General features: G+C 35.1%; 2 protein-coding genes across 2 annotated transcripts; one reads left to right on the top strand and one right to left on the bottom strand.

Moving 5' to 3' along the window:
- The first annotated feature begins 1457 nt into the window (after window positions 1-1457).
- LOC114719551 (glutamate receptor 2.7-like) lies at window positions 1458-6612 on the top strand. Its single transcript, XM_028905064.1, has 5 exons — window positions 1458-1710; window positions 5132-5198; window positions 5304-6011; window positions 6144-6441; window positions 6577-6612. The coding sequence occupies exons 1-5, from the start codon at window positions 1458-1460 to the stop codon at window positions 6610-6612; spliced, it is 1362 nt and encodes a 453-aa protein (XP_028760897.1).
- Window positions 6613-9115: 2503 nt separating this feature from the next.
- LOC114719545 (protein SIEL-like) lies at window positions 9116-15989 on the bottom strand. The gene is made up of 8 exons (XM_028905056.1): window positions 15044-15989; window positions 14672-14749; window positions 13814-14047; window positions 13457-13648; window positions 12495-12635; window positions 11719-11808; window positions 10615-11147; window positions 9116-10203 (listed from the first exon to the last, which is right to left on the bottom strand). Exons 1-8 carry the CDS (start codon window positions 15692-15694, stop codon window positions 9261-9263), a joined length of 2862 nt encoding a protein of 953 aa, XP_028760889.1. The 5' UTR covers window positions 15695-15989; the 3' UTR covers window positions 9116-9260.
- Between the last annotated feature and the right edge of the window lie 1649 nt (window positions 15990-17638).

Here is a 17638-nt window from a genome sequence, read left to right as displayed (position 1 = left end):
CCCGACATATCATCACTCAATACTTTACGGCAATGCACAATCAACACATCACCTTTACTCACAAATCATCTCCACTCAACTTAGCATTATTAACATGTACATCAACTTCCACGGCCCATACTTTGACTATTCAGCACTAACTGAGCACAAGAGTCACAGTTGGAATAAAAGTTAAGAACTTGACAGTTTTGCTATCATGCAATAGCGTCATCATAGTCATACCTATTGCAACACTTACTTTGATGCCAATACAATTGCTTTTTCACCTCATTCTTCACCTTCCAACCGACACATTTCTAAATATCTCCCTATAAATAATATTTGTAGCTACATTTGTGTCTCTTGTCATCATCATGCATCAAAAATTTCAAACCTTTAACTTCAATTATTTTACCGCCAAACCTGCCAAATCCATCAACTCGCAGGCCGACCCGCATTTTTTTATTTTAAAATTTTTTAAATTATTATAATTATATTATTATACATTATATCTTATCTAAAAAATTTTAAAAATATCTATATAATTTATTTGATATTTTCAATCAAATATTTCAAAAAAAAATAAAAATCTTATTATATTTTTGTGAATATTGAATAAGAAAAATATTAAAAGATAGAAAAATTTTAAAAAATAAATAATTGTTGGTGGGTTGAGAGCCAACCCACATTGGCGGATTAGGGTTAGTTTTTAGCCAACCCGCCTTCAAATAATCCTTTGTAACCCAACCCACATGGATCCAACTGGTCATGGGTCAAACCGTAACTCTCAAATTGACCCATATTTACCACCCCTACTTTTAAGAATAAATTTAGATTCTAAATATAAGTCATTTATAATATTTTTAATACATTTTCTATTTTATTTTTATTTAATTCTTATTGAAAACAAGACAAGAGTGGAAAGATATGAGAATAATTTATAAATATAAAAAATTTAATTAAAATTAAATTAATTTTTTTCAATTTAATCAATTTATTATTATACGGAAATGTTTTACAAGTCACTTATATTGAATAACTCCTACAATACATATGGCTTTAATTGAGAGTATAGGTGACTAAAATGAGAAGCCAAATTTTATGCATTACATATATTTTAATATTTTCTTTGAATTTGTGTTTTGGAAAATTTTGACCTATAACAAAAGATGTAGGAATTATTTCAACTCTTTACAATTTCACTCCCTCCTGCCTCCTGTACTTCTATAACTAAATGCAGATTTTGTAATTTATATAAAATTTAAGAAATAGCCGGCAAACAAATTTAAGAAATAAGTTATAAGTAGTGAAATCTTTAAATAAAATTACTAATATATTAATAATGTCGATAAATGTTGGTATAAATAAAATCCACTTCTCCCAGTCAGAAACAATGAAGTCTCTATCTTCAATGATAGTAAGAGTTGAGGAGAGAGCGAGAGGAGAGAAGCAAAAGGTAATAGCAGAAAACTTCAGAAATGGAGAAAAGGCAAAGAGATTGTCTCTTATTTGTGGGCTTTCTGTGCCTCATTGCCCTGGCTGAGTCTGCAACTGTAAGAATAATACCAGTAGGAGTGATTCTGGATTCTAGTTCATCACTTGGTCCCACGGTTCTTAATTGCACCAACATCGGACTCCATGGTTTGTATTCCTCAGGGTATTCCTATGGAACAAAGCTCCAACTTCATTTCAAGGATTCCCACGCCGATCTCCTCACTGCAGCGTCCGCAGGTAATCCTAACTGTCAGGTATTACTGATGTTTATGTCCCAGAAAGAAAAAAGAAACAATCATGATACTAAGTTTTTTTTTTTTAAATTTCTGTTTCATGTCTGTCCAATTAGCAGCAGAAGTGCGAGCTTTGCTATTCCACGGTCTTTCTCTTTGTTGATGACATGGAAATAGAATTCCTGATCTGCCGGCCCCTATTTGGCTTAGAAGTTACTGCCTCTGCCTCCAGTTCTTAATATAAGAATTAGCTAATTAATTTGAGTAAATTAAAAAATTTGTTGAGTTAATTACTTATAATAAATAGGCATTATTTTCTATAAAATATCTTTACTAATCATATGTGTTATCTTAAACTACTATTTGATGAAATATTTAACATGTGTAATTGCTACAAAGACTACAAAAATAGACGCCATTTTCTCTCTACCAAACAAAAGCCGTAATTGCTATTTTCTGCTTCTGCTGATTCTACTACATCCCATGTACAGTAGTAATAATTCATATTTAACAGAAGCTAAATACAAGGTACTGAAAACCGGACCGGTTACTAAACCGGTCGAGACAGTGTGTCAAGGGTTAGTGGGTCAAACCGGGGTCAACCCGGAGTCAGACCGATATTAATTAAAATAACATATTCTCAAATTTATATTGGTTATTTTAAATAAAAATAGAGTGAAGATATAAAAACAAATGTCAAATAATAATAAACATAATATTTACACATAAAATTAATAATATGTGACTTATTTTGTAATTATAATAATATATATAATATTTGTGTGCCATTAATAATATATATAATACATTAATTATATATAATAAATAATACTCCACTAAATCCTTTCCCAATTTAAATTGTGGTTTCATGTTTTACGTTGATGCCTCATATATCTTTATCTGGGAAATATGAACCGCATTGTTAGCAATTAATATATTTTTAATATTAATTTAATTTATTTCAAATTTTATTTTGCTCTCTCCGTTATTATTATTTCCAAAGCATCTCACGTTTTTCGAAGTCTGAATCATTAATCAAATCACATCACTCACTCTATGAAATTTGAATACTCACCAAGCTTTTCGTTTTGCAATTATTTTCTTTTCTCCTTCCCCTTTGTCTCTTTCCTCTTTCTCCATTTGTTTCTTCTCTCGTCTTTTTTCGTTTCAGATGCTCCTCTTCCTTTCTTCGTTTTCATGCCTCCACAGTACACACTTCCTCACCTTCGTTTTAGATAAACTCAAAGGAAAGGAAATAGATCAAGGTCAACTGACTTGTAGTTGCAACGGAAAAAAGGTAAACTTGCAGAGCGGGAGGCAGGCAGAGGTCATTTTTTTATTTCTATGTTTCTTCTTCTTCGCTCCATATTCTCCATTTGGTTTATTTTTTCAAGTCACCGGGCTAAGCCGCCCAAACCAGCGGGTTTTCCGATTTACGCCCGGTTCATGCCGAGTCAGAACGGTTCACACCGGTTTAAAATTTTTCCGGTCTAGATGAGAACGGGACCGGACAAGCAGCCGGTTGGCCGGTTTCCGGCCTGAACCGGCCAGTCCGGTCCGAGTTTGCAAACATTGGCTAAATATAGTATTTTGCAATAGTGATTGAAAAAAATGAATAAATATGAAAGACAAAATGGATTGAGGTCTTATATTTAAAACTAAATTGAAAATCAAACTAACTCTTATATTAATAAGAGAAGATAGTAGTACTTCTCATGATTTTTTTTTTCCTTTTTAATAACCGGTATCCAACAACATAGGCCAATATTTGTAGATTCAGGTTAAAACTCTTCCTACATAATTCTTTTAGGTAACTTATATATACATATAACCTCCTAATTTTTAGGTTGTATCGAGGTGGGTATACTTCTACAATTTTACAATAGACCCTCGAACTTCTGAATTAAAGCAAATAAACCTGTGCTGTTAGTTTAGTTTGTCTTTATTAAAAAAATTTAAATACATGTGACTTAAGATTAGAATTTTCATGGACACATGACTTCAAATTTGAAGAGGTTACTTACATAAAAAAATTAAATTGGTTATTTGGTCAATATAACATATTCCGAAAAATAGGTCATAGGATTATTTGCATGCGGGTTGAAGTTTCAAAAAATTTTATTATTGTTTAGCCTAAATTTGTTTTATATGTTCGTAAAATTCGAACTCAAATATTATTTGGCTAGATATGTTTATTGAATTTCTTATTAATCAACTCAACTGGCATGAGCAACCTCCTAGTCTCTCAACATATTTTCTTCTCATCTGCCTGGCTTTTATATCACCTTTACAAAGTATTTGCGAATTAAACGAGCTGAAGCTTCATTTTTTTTCAATTTAAAAACTAAAATATCACCCTCTCTTGCTTCTATTACCTTCTATTCTTAATATAAGACTTAGTTGATTAATTTGAAAAGACTAAGAAAATTAGTTAAGTTAGTTATTTGTAATAAACATATGTTTTCTTTTTTAAAATATCCTTATTAATTATATGTGTTTAAATTATCCATTGATAGTAACTTCTTAATATATGCAACTATAGAGATTATTTGAAAGCAAAATTGATAAATATTATAGACAAAGTAGGTTAAAGTATAAGATCAAATTAAATGTCAAATTAATTTTTATATTAAGAATGCAAATACATATCGTGCACAAGAGCTATTTTGCAGAGGTCCCTCGCCCGAATTTCAGCTAATAACTCAACACTCTTCCTCCCTCTGTTGTGTGTCATAAACAATACTCCCCTGGTACTATTCATTCACATTATTAAATTTTTGACATAAATATGCTACCTCTTATCATTAATCTAAAAGCTAATTGACTAATTTGAGTAGATTAAGAAAGTTTGTTGAGTTAGTTACTTATAACAAATAGGTGTTGTCTTTCCTAAAATACCCTTACTAATCATGTGTATTACCTTGAAACATTTAACATGTGAAAGTATTACAAGGATTACATGAAAAAAATGGATAAATATGAAAGATAAAATGGATTGACATCTTATATTTAGGACTAAATTTAAAATCAAACTAACTCTTATATTAAGGATATCAGATAGTACTATTTTGTACTTCATTTATTATAATATAAATTGTTATTTTCTTGAAATGCGTATATATTAAATAGAAGTGAAGTTAGAAAATTGTTATATTTTTTGCAGAATTAATGCAGTAGTTTAAGATTTTCAATAGTTCGTATGAAATATGCTGAAAATACTTTATAAATAAGATGAGAAGAGTACATAGGTTAAAGAAAAATAGCAAGCAATCTGAATTTTTACAGATTTTAATATGCATTAATAAGAATAAATAAATATTGAAGGTATCTATTCATAAAATAAATTGAAAAGGATCACTGGCCTCAAGCAATCCTGCGCATACCATTTTTTCCCCCCTTAACTTGCTGATGTTGGCATTAAGCAGCTTGGGATCTAATAAATGGAACAAAGGTGCATGCAATCCTGGGACCTGAAAACTATGAGCAAGCAAGGTATGCGGTAGAACTTGGTGAGAAGTACGATGTACCAGTGATTTAGTTTTCTCCATCTGGTCCATCTCTTTTGCCACGTCGTTCCCCATTCTCCCTCTACTCCAGCTCCACTAGAAGCCATTGCTTTCAGTTCGTAGCTATCGCAGCCATTATCAGAGCTTATAATTGGCAGTCTGTGGTCGCCATCTATGAAGACCCAGACTTCCGCAATGACCTCATTCCATGTCTCACTTATGCCTTGCAAGAAATGGACACTCTAGTGCCTAACGCAATTGTCATTCGTCGACGTTCCAATGATTCTCAAATCACCGGCGAGCTCGACAAGATAAATCCCGAGCGCGCACATGTGTTTCTTGCTCATATGACTGTGGAGCTTTGGTCAAGACTTGTGAAACATGCAAAAGTTAAATGGATGTTGAGTAGAGGACACCCTTGGATACTTACACAAGGCTTATCCTCAGTGATAGATCCCGAAGCCAAAGATATGAAAGTGAAAGCCTACATGGATGGTGCTTTGGGTGTGAGGCCATCAGTGGCCGTGAGGCGACCACTGAATGTTTCCAGCATTATAGCTCAGCGCTTTTCCTTAGCGAGAACATTAAAGTTTGAGTACAATAAAACTCTCTCTATCTGGCATGTGGGCTTACGACACTATCACAGCATATTGGCCAAAGCGGTAGAGAAGGCCAGCTTAGGCAATTCTACTTTCGGATATGGGAATGAAAGTAGAGTTGATCTTGAAGATAGAGGAATGCGCAACGAAACAGGCCCAAAGCTTCGCAGAAAAATTCTGGCTGCTAATTTCGTAGGCCTGTGAGGGAATTTCAGTTTGGGGCTAGGACAACTAGAACCATCAAAAGTTGTGGTATACAATATTGTGAAAGGCCTAAAAGAAAGGATCATTGGGTATTGGAGACCTGAAATAGGACTTTTTCAAAATTACAGTGAAAATGGTGAACCAGCTGGTAAATACAAACTAACGGACCCGATATGGCCGGGTAACACAACAGAGAGACCACCAAAGTTGGAAATTGGGGTCCCAAAGATGTATTTTACTCAATTTGTTGATGTTAATGTGAGTGTAGAAGGGCAGAATGTATCAGCCTCTAGCTTGACTGTTGATGTGTTTAAAAGAGTGGTTCATGTTTTGCCATTTCCTTTACCTTATGAGTTTGTGCCTGTGAGCAATGGAGAGCTGACTCCCTCCAGCTACGATGATCTTCTCTGCCATATCACAGACAAGGCAAGTTTTCATTCATCTCTGTTGCTTTCGATCAATTTTTTTCCTGTTGTCAGCTTTTCTGTTTCTCAGTTTCTAATAAAGGAAAGTCAGGCATGTATGTGTATAGTTTCACTGATGATTATATTCCTCCTGAAGCTTGGATACACTCAAGAACATCCCAGGATATGCTAAGGGACGGAACTAGAAAATATTGATAAGGGGGTCCAAAGGTACAAATAAAAATAATATTGGGGGGCACGCAATGTCGGATTTTTTTTTTTTCCCTTCCAGAAATTATCGGAAATTAGCCTGATCTACATGTATAATCCATGTGTATTACAAATGAAGCAAAAAATTTAGGTGGGGTATGTGGCTGCACATATCATAGGTCTATCCCTGAGTATGCTTATGATTGAGAGGCACTGATTGCGTTGATAGATCTTTCCACTTGATAACTGATATCATCAGTACTGAGCATGCTAGCCCAAAAAACACACAATGTATATATATGTAGGGATTCATTTCCAACACTTAATCAGTGTATGAAAATATTACAGAATCTTGATGTTATAATTGGAGACATCACAGTTCTAGCGAGTCGCACAGATTGTGTTGATTTCACAATGCCGTATTTGGATTCAAGCGTGTCCATGATGGTAAAGGTGAGGTCCGACTCCGAAAGCTGGTGGATCCTCTTCAGACCTTTTGATTTGTTACTTTGGTTAATTCTTGCTGCGATTCTTGTGGTTGCAACTGTTATTGTAATCACATTGGAAAAAAAAGCGGCTGAGAAAGATGGAGAAAGCAAATACAAAGAATATGTCCGTAATCCCTTCCTTATTTACATGACTGGTGAGTTATCTTTTGTTGTACATAAATATAGGGATTAGATAAAAGGTTCAATCTCAATCAACTTTGCCTTCCAAATTTATAATGTTTTACTCACAATATCTTTATTGACTACACATATTAAAGGGTTCGAATCAATGGATAATTTTAATGCACATAATTAAAGAGGATAATTAAAATTTAAAAAAAGACACATTTATTATGAATAACTAATTTAACTAATTTTACTGTCACTATCAAATTAGTTATATAGCTCTTATATTAAGAACTACATGTAGTATTAGTTTTATACTACCTCCGGTATTAAATATAAGAGTTAGTTAAATAATTTGAATAGATTAAGAAAATAAGATTAGTTAGTTATTTGTAATAAATATCTGTTGTTTTTTCTTTAAAAAAATCCTTATTAACTAAGTATATTAGCTAGAAATATTATCATTAGAAAGACTATATTAAAAATAAATAAATAAATATGTGAGACAAAATGGATTAGGATCTTATATTTAGGATCAAAATAAAAGTCAAACAAGGTCTTATATTAAGGATCAGAGGTAATATATTGATTTTGTTGGTTCAGTGGCTTTGAGAAGCTTTGTATGTTTTTATTTATGAATGATGATTTTATAAAATCTATGAAGTAATTAATGTTTTTTTAATAGTGGTCTTGGTGTAGAACTATGATGGAGAGAGAAATTGAGAAACAGGATCAACATTTCAAGATTTTTTTAAAAAATAAATTTATGTGCATCCGTTAAAACTTAAAAGTAACTGATAATTTAGCAGAGGCAGTAGTTGTACGATATATCAACTTGTTTCCTCGTACTCTGTTTGACACTGTATTATCAACATTTTGTGTGTGTGATGATTGCAGATGTTGAGTTTTTGAAAAATGGGAATTCTAAACGGTTGGTAATAGTGGTCATGTTTCTGTTGGGCATAGCAGTGCAAGTTTACACAGCAAATTTAACATCACTTTTAACAGAGAGGACAACGGCAAAACCTTCTCCATGGAGGGACGTGCAAGAGATCAGAAGGAACAATCAGTCCGTGGGATACCAAAACAATTCCTGGGTGAAAGAGCTTCTGATTCACCAAATAGGATTCGATCCAACTCGGTTAAAGCCTTTAGAAAGTCCCGAACAGTACAAGGAAGCATTATCAAACGAAGACAAAGAAAAAGGCATTGTTGCTATTTTTGATGAAACTCCTTATCTCATGCTTATGCTTTCCCAATGCCCTTCTTGCAAGATGACAGGACCAATCTACAAAACTGCTGGATTTGCTTTTGTGAGTACTGTTCTTCTGTCCTCCCCAACATATATATGGCCTGTCAAAGTTGGATGATGTACGATGTTGTATTTTCAGGCGTTCCCAAAGAATTCCACCTTGGTCTCGAAGTTTTCAGTTGCAATATTAAAAGTGACTCAAAATGTGGTGATGTTTGGTGACATGATGAAGAGCATATCCTTAAACACTACTATTGACAAATCCGAATTCAAAAGTGGTGTGGAGACACGAAGTTTGACAATAGAAGACTTTGGAGCCCTTTTCCCGGTAGCATGTGTTTTAGCTGTCTTCTTCGGCCTTTCAATTCTGAAACCTCAATGGCTGCAAAAGAAATGGATTTCTTGTTGGACAGTGCGCCGCGGAGGAGTTACGTATTGAGTAGCCGGCTGAAAACATGTTAAAACCATCATGTTACGCATGTGTGCTTACTGTGAATAGCAGTCCGAGTGATGAGAATAAGGTGATGAAACACTAAAACTTAAGACCTTTTGATTGTGACTGGGGTAAAACAAAAATGAAATCCTTGCCCATCCTATCTCTCTTCTCTTCAGTCAGCTTATTATCATTTGAAATTGCCTGCAATTATACTATTGCATAGAGGAAGGTAAAGAACACAATTTAGCCTTTTGACATAGGAATTTGGAATTTCTGGCGCAACAATTCCAGATGTCATCCCACCAAAAAAACAAGACTACAATGTTTTATTAAAGGGAATGAGATTTAGTCTTTTGTACATTGGAAAGATAAACTTCTTTTTCGGGACAAAGAAATGTAAGTTCATGTCTTGGCCCTTCATAAGTTTGCCAGGAAACAGCATCCTCAAATAAACATTCCAAGCCTATACATACCCTTATCCTGAAAGAAGTAGCCTTTGGGGTTCCATAAAATGGGGCAACAAATGCAGAATTCCTCACCTGATCTCCAGAGCCTTCAAAAAGCTTCCAATCTAGAAAAACATACTGCGTTGAACCATCATCATTCATGGTCATGCTCAGCCACAATCTGTTATCATTGGTGATATTGTGGAGGGTGATATCACACTCAATGCCTACTGGTAGTCCCGAAACGAAAGGAAGAGGGTGTTCAGAGTCACTACTGAGAATACTTAGCTCCGCTCGTACATGTCTAATTGTTCCACTACAAACGAACTGCTTCAAGGAGAATGACTCGAGACACTTGTAAAACTCCAAATGACTCTGGGAAGCGTCATTTATGGAGGTGCCACCTTCAGATAACAATTTCCTGAGTTCAATTATGAATGTGGATGGCATGACAGAGCGTTCTTTGAGGAGAAATTCTACGTGCGAAAATATTGCAGTCAACCTCTTTGATGTAGGAATTCGACAGCATACGTCAACTTTACACAGCCTAAGAACACAAGTGACCAACATTAGCTCCAAGACATTCAATTCCTCCTGCGGAGAAAAGCCTATGAACCGATATCTGAATTCTTTAACTCTCCTATCAAGCTTTGCCAGTTCAAAGTCTATTGCTCCCATTGCACGAGAACATATCAATTTCTCTTGGAAGAAATTTCCCCAAATTTTTGCAAGGCCCTTTATTATTCGAAGATATTGCAAAGTAAATGCTAAAGCATCAGCAGATTCCATAGTATCAAATCTCATAGTTGCCAGATCTTCCTTCCCACTCCTACATTGTCAACACAACGCTTAAAAAGAAAATCAAGATAATATTTCACATGCATGCATGCGCTTAATGATCAAAACACATCAAATGTCATGTAGCAATAGCAAATAAGCTCGCAGGACAAACATCTTCAATTCAGGCCCCCAAACAGATGGTGTTCCCCATGAACTAGCCACGTTCTGAGTGTAAGATGAGCATGTGAATCTAAATACTCACAAAATTATGTGCCAATGAATAGAACTGTGACAGCGAATCACTACAAAATTCTGCTATAATTTACAGCCACTATATACGTACAGATATGTCAGCAAATCTCCACATAAATTACAGCCACTATATACATACAGATATATGATGGAAGCTAAATTGAATTAGAACCAAAAGGATACAAATATCAACGAACTACATTACCTTAGGATCTGAAGAACTTCGCTTGTAAAGCCAGATTGTATGAGGGACCAGATACCTGGGACCTTCAAAAGAGTAAGATCCGTAAACTTTATAACTTCGTCATGCACTGGCCGTTGTTCTACTTGAGAATTGAGTATATCTTTTGGCTCCCTCACAAAATGGGACTGAGTTTCAGACTCCACATCTCTTGTGTGTGATGTCTCAACAACACTTGTCACATCAATGCTGGCGCAATAACTGTAATCACCTTGAACTAAGGGTAATTGTTGCTCCCCTTCACCATGGTTAATATCGGAGGCTAAACAACCAATAGATCTACTTTTATCAGATAGGTAGGCCAAAAGGGCATCCCTATCCATAACATCAATAAAAGCAGAATAAATCCTCCCTAGGAGTGTAACAGCGTAAGAAAACAAAATTGGAGGTATGGTGCCTACATTTACACGTGAGAGTGAGGCAGAGACACAAAGGACTAAAAGTGCAGCCACTCTCGCACTATTGAATTCTGAGTTGCCTTCAAAAGCTGCTTCTACCTGAAAGAATGATGTAGCAAAATATCAACTCAATCTCAATTATCTCTGCCAAAAAATAAGATTTTTGGGTGATAAAATTCATTCACCTTGATTAGTTGAATAAATCAATCTTGAGAAAACTACAGGCAAAATGAATCATTGTTCCCCCCCTCTATGAGGTTGCATTCTTCTGATACCAGAACATTAGATATTGATATCATGAAAAACTGAAAACCATACTACAATTTGTTGCCACAAGAACATGGCAATGAATTTATCAATGTTCTATTACGGGGATAAATTACAAAAGCAGGCAGCAGCATTAGCTGAAATGTAATGCCAAAATCTGTCCCCCGAAAAATTATAGATACCTAAGCTTATCTTATAAGCCAAAGATATACAAAACTAATACTGTAAGGGTAAATTCTAAGCAGTAAGTACAGCTGGCATGCTGCTATCCAATACCAAATTTCTAAGGATGCCCTCTAACTATAGTGTCAACCAAGTTTAGTTTCATGTTAACAAGACGTGCAAAATGTTCATGAAGTTCCTGGACATGTTATATAATCATCATCAGAAGGAACAAGTTCACCTCTTCAAAAACTTCCTTGGATACAATGGCTACAAACTGCTGGTGATTTCGGCCAATATGGGAAACAGCTGAAAATACATCAGCTTCGTCCTGCCATGAGAGTATGCAGATGTCAAAATGAACAGGAGTTAAAAGTTCAGTAAATGCCAAAAAGAGTATGTTGTTGTTCTGTGTGTGCGTATTCGCCTCTTTCTTCAACTATTAAAAAATTAAGCAGCATGAGATCCATATAGCATAGACAAGATGGATAAAATGAGGAAGTAAGGTTCAATGGTCATAGGGTATTGAAGTGAACATTTAGGAGATAGTAAATACTAAATAATAATGAGCTGGAAGGCATAAGGAAAGAGTGGATGCAGTGATGATAAGTCCCTCACCAATCGGGAAAATGGGTGGCAAAATGAAGGGCTAAATCATCCCATCTAGATTTGATTGAGAACATGATAACATGCCTAAGATGTACAAATCGTCCATAGCATAGCAAGATATGCAGTCCATGCTAGGGTTTCCCCTCCGAGAGAGAAATACTTTGAAAATGGGAGTGAGAGACTATATTGGTTTCAAGAACCAAGATGAGTCAAATGCTTTTAAAAAGGGGCAGCCTGCTTTGAACAAAAACAGGGAAAGGATCCAACAAAGTGATCAGACAAGGATGAAAAAAAAATTTTGTAAGCATTTCAATAAATTGCATACCCAAAACTTAATGTTATTGTAAAATCTCACGAGCCCATCTTAAGAATCAGAAAGATAAAATTGCAGAATAATTAGAAGAAAACCTGTGGGTAAATATTCAAACTATCTAGAAGACCACCGATTGCTGATTTAAACAACAAGAGACTATTCAGCTTCACTTGTTTAAGTATTTTCCTTGCTGCACATCTCACTTCCCTGTTGTTGTCAGCTAGAACACCAATAAACTGGAAGAGCACAGAATTAAACATGATCAAGATAATAACTTGCCAAGCAGATAAAAGAGTGTTAAAAATATGCCAGCAAAAAGAAATTTTCATTCAATATATAATTTAAATTTAGAAATAAGGTGCTTAAATACCCCAAAAATATCCACGAAGGAGCACCTGACACCTGGAAGTTTTTTTTCCCCCTCTTATATGCCCTGAAAGTTTTATTTTGTAGTATTTCTATCCTAAACCGTTACCTGTCATTAAGTTTGACCGTTAAAAGCATCGGTCAAACCGTATAACTTAACAGCGGATAACGGCCAAAATATTTTTGCTACGAAATAAAACTTTCAAGGTAAATAGGAGCCAAAAAAAAAAAAACTTCCAGGTGCAAGGTGCCAGGTGTTCCTTCATAGACACTTCCCGGGTGTTTAAGCACCTTATCCCTTAAATTTATTGACAAGGACTAAGGATCTTCGAAATTCCATCGGAGAAAGAAACCCCTTATCAGTTCTAACTGGTATAATCTGCACAATCAAATCATGGAAATCGCTAACTCTCTTTGAAAAAGCTTTATCATAAAACTTAAACCTATGGGCCATGAACGACTCTGGTAATTTATTATGTTATTGCAAAGGTTATACAGTTTCCTAGTAATTGATTTGATCAACGTGACCAAGTAAATTAGTTATTTGATTCATTCTACAAAATTAAGCCCGGGGGGGGGACCCTTCTTTTTTATTTTGGAAAAAAAAAATCAATTTGACTCCCAACAACCATAAAATATAGTCATATATTGGATATTCAGCCTACATATTTATCAAGAATGAAAATCATACCATGTGCAAATGTTTTTCCTGAACCTTCAGACAGCCACTAGTTGCCATATAATACATAGTTTTCAAAGCTTGCAATCGAACAGTCACCGAATCATCATTCAACACATCCATTAAAATGTTCAAAGCTTCATGAGCAAACTCAGCGGAGAGGACTGCAAGTCTTTGCAAGGACTGGCATGCAGACTTTCGCACCTTCAGGTTAAATAGAAATTCTTAAGCTATTACGACATAGTTGCAGCCAATAATGACTTAGTTCTCCACTTAATTAAACAACAGACCTCTTTCCTCAAAGATACATCATACATCTTATCATTATTGTAAAATACATATAAAGCAGTAATGTTCAAGAAAAGTTACCTCAAAGAACTCATCTTCAAGTCCATGCACTAGTGCACCAGCAACACTAGCTGCCAGCATTTTAAATTGTTCAGTTGTGTTCCGGCCAAACACTTCCTTTTTCTTTCCAACCTCTAGGACTCGCTTTGATAAGGTTTGCAAAAGCAAATCCTCAGATACTATTTCAATCTTCCCAAGGGCACAAAAAGCTTCAACCCTGACCTCCATGCTCATATCTCTTGCCATAGAACAGAGCTGCATAAATATGAAGTGCATGTAATACCAAGGTAATCAGCAGCCAACGGTCAGGAATACTAGAAAACAGAATAATTAAAGTATAATTCTAACTTCTGAACGCAACAGAAATAAAATGACATCGTGCAATAAAACTTTACATATTATATTACGTACGCCAAGAATCTATGTATCTATATATCTATAAAAGAAAATCTGCCAAAAAAAAAAATCATTGTTTATAACCCATGAACAGAATGGCTTGCCCCAAATTCCATATGGGCTCAAAATCTAAATTAATAGAAGAATTCATATTGTTTCATGTTAGAGACATCATAGTTTAAACTTTTTAATACCTCCAACTTGGAGAGAGAATCATATTTGTTAAACTTACCTCGATTACATGTGCCATTTTTAGAGTCCCACAAATCAAGGAAGGGGTTATTATGGTTTTGAGATTCATAAAGGACATAGAATGAATCATTAAGATCAAAAGACCATGTTGAGAATCCTGATTTTGTCAAGGGGAAAGAATCATCGATAGGGAATCATCACAATATTGAGATTGCGGCTTTAAAGTCAACCAGTTATGAAACCAAGATCCAACAACCATAGAAATGCATAGCCCATAGAATAAGAAAATACCTTGGCAAATACTTCATTGGACCAGTAGCCTTTCATGTCAGCATCAGAAGCTGCTAACATCAGCCCCCATGAAGAAACCTGAAATTACAAAATAGATAACACATCAGATAAGACCTCAAAGTTACACTAAAATTTCTAGAAGTGCAAAATCTGTTAACGAGTTTCTGGAAGACTAAATATTATTCATTTAGGATAAATAAGCTTATTGAGGATACAGTACCATGTAGCTTCATAATACTAGTTTTTAATTATTATTCCACAAGCATTGCAAAGTCCTTTTTTTTTTTTTTTGGGAGCAAAAACAAGCATTGCAAAGTCATATTCTCCATGAAGCACACAAAGAGAGGAAAACATTAAGTAACGGCATCTTACAACACGAATTGCAGATGATCTCACACAATCTTCCATATCACCCAGAAGTTGAACAGCACAATGGTAACACCCATCCGCCAAACTAGAGTCTTCGAAGACACCATGATTAATCAAATCAACAAGTCCATCCAGGCAAGCTTTTCTCACATAAGGATAAGGATCCTTTGTGAACCCTAGAAACACAGTAAACAGTAAAGATGGCTGAAGTTGAAAGCGCCCTGCGTTGTTCAGCAACCATAAACGTGCAGATACAGAGGGGCCAAAACAGAGAGAAACAAAAAACCCATCATCAAGCTTGTCCATATTCAAGCCAAGTGCTGGAACACGTTCTGTGATCAAAGCCAGTACTTGGAGTGAGTCAACAGCAAGACGAGTGGACTGGGCAGAGAGAAGAGGATGAGAACAGACAGATTGAAAGATGGAATGAGAAAAGGAAGAGTGGTGGAAGGCAAGATGGGTGAGGAGGTTGAGAGAGTAATGAAGAAGTACTTTGTCATGACTAAGTTCAAGTGAGCAAGTCAGCTTTTGAAGGATGGAACATAGGGTGGATTGGGGAGTTGAAGGGTTGATGATGTGGGATCTCATGGAAGCCAACGTGGAGAGAGAAAGGGATTCTTCTTCATTTTGGAGAGTGTTGTGGTATTGGTCCATTGATTGAAGCAGTATCTACATCTATAAGTTCCAAACAAAGTTGAAGCTCACAATCAGAGCAAAATCTTTTTTTTTTTTTGAGCTGAATACAATCAGAGCAAATTCAAGTTCCAGTTTTATCCCACCAAAGGTTCAAATCAGGTTTGTTCTGCAGGTCGGAATAGCCCCACACAGTTTAGTGGTCTTCAGACACACATCATTTTCCAAGACCCTTAACACTAGAATGGCAGACACCAGCACATGTTATCCACGAGTATTTTCTGTTTAACAACCAACGTATTGTAAGTCTAGGCCAAAAAAGAGAAGAAGAAAACTCTTTCACAGAAGTTACATACGCCAACCGTCATAAATGTCAATAATCATAGTTCTCGCCAAATGCATTTTAAACAGATACAAACAAATAGCATTACAATTTTAAGAGAATAAATTTAAATAAAACTCCTTTATGAAAATAAAGACATAATCAGTATACCTTCAATCATCATCATCAATATATGTAAACTTTATAAAATGCTACATTATTCATAAGCCATGAATAACTCCGTGCAATACATGAGTCCCATATCTAGTTGAGCTAAATGACCGAATTTTAAAGATTTCCTCTTTAGTTTAAATCTACATATAGGATTCACAACATCAACGTCTATCCAAAGTAAAAATAACTCATTCAAGTAACATGCTACTACCATGTACACCATACCCATGTTTACAGTATGCCACACAATTGAAGTTTTAAGATATGTTTCCCCATAGAACTGCAAAGTAAGAGTTGCCAGAAACAAGATTTAAGATAATGAGGAAGTAAGCAAGAAATGATAACTTGCTATCATCCGCTCGCAGAGCAGCGACAAAGGTCTCTCTTTTACCAATCGGTTGAAGGGAGATTGACAGTCTTGCCCATAATTATATTGAACATAAATTTCTCAAAATATCACAAAATTTTTACAAGGAAGCAGTTCCAGACTGAAATACCAATTTAAGCATTTAAGCGCTCCCCAAAAAGAAGCACCAAACATACACAAGAATTACACACAATTACACCCTCAAACTAACCAGAATTGGTATTTCAACACTCATTTCAACGCCACAATTACATCCTCGAACTATAACCAGTCTTTCTCCATTTCCTGCACATAGTAGCCCTTAAAGCAAAACCATACATCAACTAATTTCTTCAGTAATTTCACAACCAAATATCATCATTCACAAGCAATATTACTGCCCCAGAATATCACAATCCACAAGCTAACTTCATTTTTAAAGACTCTAAGGCCGAGAAAGAAGAGGAACTCGCCAGGATGAGGAGGCAGAGGGAAGAGTGGAAGACGGAGTTGCCCCGGAGGGAAGCTGCGAACTCGCCAAGCTTGCACGGGAAAAACCGAAGATGAAATCGATGGACGTGAAGCTCTTGAAAGGAGGCCGGAGAGTAAAGGAAGAAGACGCACGGAGGTGGATTCCTTGAACGTTGAAGTTGAGGAGGGGTGAACGGCGGGAACAGGATTATTTCGGGGACTGTGGAGAGGTCGCTGACGGGGAAAAATATTTTAGCTCCGATTATTAATTAATAATTTAATATAAGGATTTTTATTTTAATTCTAAATATGAGGTGTTAATTTATTTTATTTTTTATATTTATTTATTTTTTAAGATAGCCCTTACTATAATATTAATTCGATTAATATATTTGATTAGTAAGAATACTTTAAAAAAATGACATTTATTTATTATAAATAAATAACTTAACTAATTTTTTTAATTCACTTAAATTAGTCAACTAGCTCTTATATTAAAAAACAGAAATAGTATAACATTTAACGAATTAGGAGTGTTGGAACACCTTAAAATTATTTTTAAAAAATTTTTTTTACAAATCAAGAGAAAAATCTTTCACATATCTATTAATCACTTTTAAAATTAAGGTTTAATTTCCACTCAAATACCCTT

The sequence above is a fragment of the Neltuma alba genome, unplaced genomic scaffold (assembly GCF_004799145.2).
Source record: "Neltuma alba isolate B1F8T4 unplaced genomic scaffold, ASM479914v2 tig00011923_pilon, whole genome shotgun sequence".
NCBI classification, from domain to species: Eukaryota; Viridiplantae; Streptophyta; class Magnoliopsida; order Fabales; family Fabaceae; genus Neltuma; species Neltuma alba.
Note: the sequence above shows the minus strand (reverse complement) of the source record. Positions and strands in the feature narration are given on the sequence as shown.

Excerpts from the sequence above, each read along its gene's own strand:
- LOC114719551 (XM_028905064.1), top strand. The coding sequence starts at position 1,458 with ATGGAGAAAAGGCAAAGAGATTGTCTCTTATTTGTGGGCTTTCTGTGC. Across the intron at positions 1,711-5,131 it reads CCTCACTGCAGCGTCCGCAG|CTTGGGATCTAATAAATGGA; the intron begins GTAATCCTAACT and ends GGCATTAAGCAG. Across the intron at positions 5,199-5,303 it reads GAAAACTATGAGCAAGCAAG|CTCCACTAGAAGCCATTGCT; the intron begins GTATGCGGTAGA and ends CCTCTACTCCAG.
- LOC114719545 (XM_028905056.1), bottom strand. The coding sequence starts at position 15,694 with ATGGACCAATACCACAACACTCTCCAAAATGAAGAAGAATCCCTTTCT. Across the intron at positions 13,649-13,813 it reads TTGAAGATGAGTTCTTTGAG|GTGCGAAAGTCTGCATGCCA; the intron begins GTAACTTTTCTT and ends TTTAACCTGAAG. Across the intron at positions 10,204-10,614 it reads GAAGTTCTTCAGATCCTAAG|TGGGAAGGAAGATCTGGCAA; the intron begins GTAATGTAGTTC and ends ACAATGTAGGAG.